Source organism: Ruditapes philippinarum, unplaced genomic scaffold (assembly GCF_026571515.1).
Source record: "Ruditapes philippinarum isolate M1 unplaced genomic scaffold, ASM2657151v2 ctg14746_1_1_1_1, whole genome shotgun sequence".
Taxonomy (NCBI): domain Eukaryota; kingdom Metazoa; phylum Mollusca; class Bivalvia; order Venerida; family Veneridae; genus Ruditapes; species Ruditapes philippinarum.
In genome coordinates, this window is record NW_026866802.1 from 5375 (window position 1) to 8621 (window position 3247).

The 3247-nt window shown below is 28.9% G+C and overlaps 1 protein-coding gene across 1 annotated transcript; it reads left to right on the forward strand.

Annotated features, from left to right (window-relative positions):
• Positions 1 to 2137: 2137 nt before the first annotated feature.
• Positions 2138 to 2854, forward strand: LOC132733766 (microfibril-associated glycoprotein 4-like). The gene has a single exon (XM_060720445.1). It carries the CDS (start codon positions 2138 to 2140, stop codon positions 2852 to 2854), a length of 717 nt encoding a protein of 238 aa, XP_060576428.1.
• The last annotated feature ends 393 nt before the right edge of the window (positions 2855 to 3247 follow it).

Here is a 3247-nt window from a genome sequence, read left to right on the forward strand (position 1 = left end):
TAAAAAAGGTCTTATTGTAGACCAATTCAATCAATTCATAAAAAGGGGTAATTAAAAGCATTGTTACCTGAATAAAAATATTCATTTTATACTTTAGCGTTATTGGAGTGACCAACAAATAAATATTGTTATAACAAGTCGTTTTCAATTTTAGTTTTGATATTTGATTAATAGAATAAATACAATAATAGACTATGTAATTAATATCGATGGAGAAAAACATTGTGAAAATGTTATTCAATGTTTTTATTTATGATTGATATCATTGATTTATTAATTTGCTTTCTATGTTTTGTCTTTAGTGAATGTATAAATGCCCTATTTTTCTAAACAAACCATTTGGCTGCAAACCATTAAAACACACATTAATTGATCTGTTAGCAATACAATAAATCATATTACTCATATTAATTACTGAGACAACATTTTTACAACAAAGAGAAATGAAAATGATAATGTTTATTTATTGAAATTTTTTTTATGGTTTCAATTTTACTAACGATTAAATGTGGCTTATGGGTGAGATGGATTATTAATATTTCAGCGAATACATTCCAGTTGGTGTCTCACAGTTAAGAGCATGAAAAGGTATTTGTCTACCTTTGTTGAACATATGCGATTTGTTTAACATCAACGATGATTCTGATTTTTCTTGTGATTAATTACTGTTTTTCAGAAGTGCTTACTTTGGAGCATTATGTAACATCCTCATGCAAGATAGAGAAAATATCCGTAATCCCTCAAGGTGTGCCAACAGTACTCAAAAATGAACACTCATTGATCTCGTGCATTTATCATTGTCATAAAGATGGGCTGTTATCGTTCTTCTTGATTGAGAATAATTCATTATGCTTTTGTAGCTCTGAGGTTGATTATAGTATTGACAAAAATGAAACAGGTGGAATAATCCAAGGAATAAGGACACAGATGGTGTCGACAACATATATACAAGTAAGCAAATTTACAATTTTTTATGAAAGATTTGTAACTGTCAACTTAATCAAGTTTTGTAAAAGATGGTAAAGAATTTTACGCTTAGTACATTTTTTTGATTAAATGCCATTTTCTTATCATCTACTTTTATCAATATTGCATTCACATTTTAAATATATTACAGTAATATATATATTTAATTAGCATTTCAAAATGCATCAACTTTTGTCTCATGGTCTGATAAAGTATGAAGCACATATGACAGATCTGGTTATATCAATTAGTTTCCTAGTACACCTTGCAGATTATTTTTTATTTAAATTAGTACGTTGTAATTCAAAACATATAAAATTCACAATAGCGCAAACACATACTCATCAAATATATACTATGCATTTGATATCATATGATATTGTTTATCACTGTTATTATATAAATGTATTCCTTTCCTCTTGTTAATTTGATTATCATGATTGCTTACTAAAGTCATACTCATCTATTTATTTTCTATTTAAATTTAGTACGTTGTTTATCACTGTTATTATATAAATGTATGCCTTTCCTTTTGTTAATTTGATTATCATGATTGCTTACTGAAGTCATACTCATCTATTTATTGGACTAAGTACCATTTCCAAATGAAATTTTCGTTTTGAACTATCGATTCATTAACTTGTTTACAGTGACTTCGAGTCTTTAGTCCGCAACAGTTACGTTTCGTGCTAAAATCACAATTCAAGTCTTTAATCTAAAAGTGTTATTATATGTAGTTTCTTTTTTAAAAATAAAACACATAAAGATAAATTATAACTCAATATATCTAAGAATAAATGAATATAACGCTTAAGTTCTATATAACTTTGTAGTAAATAAGTAGTTTCAATTAATCTTTCGTGATTTTTGTGGCTTCACGTATTAGGAAATATTCAAATTTTCTTCATATTGCATCATCAATGACATTAGTTAATTTTCTATTCAAAATTATTATTCAGCTATTTATGATTAATGAAATGATATACTTACAGATGAATTAATAATAATCATTTCAATTCTTCTTGTATCATAAATTTATTGTAAAAAGATAAAAAATAGAAGATATTTCAAGTTGAATTATGAAAAAATAATGAACGAAACATAGATTGATTACGGGGTAAAAATATATTAATGAATGTTGTTTTGGGATCTGATGCAAATTTATCTTAAAATGATTTATTTCAATGCCTTTTTTCAGGAAGGCAGTCAAAAAGTAAAGAGAGTACAAAAACAACCAGAACCTATTGACTGCCTTGCTCTTTATCAACAAGGATACACCGAAGACGGGTTGTATGTGATCAAGCCAGGTGTAAGTTCTACTACCGCTGATGTGTGGTGTGATATGACCAATGGTGGCTGGACGGTTATACAACGTCGACAAGACGGATCTGAAGATTTCTATAGAAATTGGGAAGAATACAAACGTGGATTCGGAAACAGAAGCGGCGAATATTGGCTAGGGCTAGAAAATATTTACTATTTGACTAGTGACAGTAGCTCACTACATGTATACCTTGAGGCATTCAAGAGTGACAATGTTGGTCCAGTGTCTGCTTTTGCTGAATATTCAACATTTAGAATTAATGACGAAAATGATAAATACAGATTGAGAGTTGAAGGGTTTAACGGCTCTTGTGGTGACTCAATGTCGTATCATAACGATTGCAAGTTTACAACCATAGACAGTGATAACGACATCTATAACACAAATTGCGCAGTAGTTTATGGGGGAGCTTGGTGGCACAAATCATGCCATCATTCAAATCTAAATGGATTATACCTGGACGGAGCCGATACTGCGTTTGGTCGAGGAATCAATTGGCATTCGTGCTGGGGACATTATTACTCTCTAAAGAAAACTGTCATGAAGATTAGAAGAAACAATTAAAAAGAATAATTTCAAATAATCCAGTTCTATTACATATCGTTATAAACATTTTGTATTTTTTTTTATAAAATAATATTATTTGTCCCCAAAACTATACTATTGTTATCTGATAGTACATAACATTTATATTGTTCATAACAAAACACAAAACTTCAAGGACATGAAGTTTATGAAACCTCTCTGTAATGATTGTTTTAAATTCTAAGTATTGAAGTTAATGAAGTATCTAAAGAAATACATTGATCATAGTAATAAGTAACAACTGCTCCAAGAGCATCAACATTAGATTCATAGTCTTAGCTTAATTGAAAACATTGAAAAGAACTACCAATGAACTACATAACTGTAGTTGCAGTAATATTATTTTAGTGAAATGTTACAGATAAAAGTATA

Excerpts from the sequence above, each read along its gene's own strand:
- LOC132733766 (XM_060720445.1), top strand. The coding sequence starts at position 2,138 with ATGATTTATTTCAATGCCTTTTTTCAGGAAGGCAGTCAAAAAGTAAAG.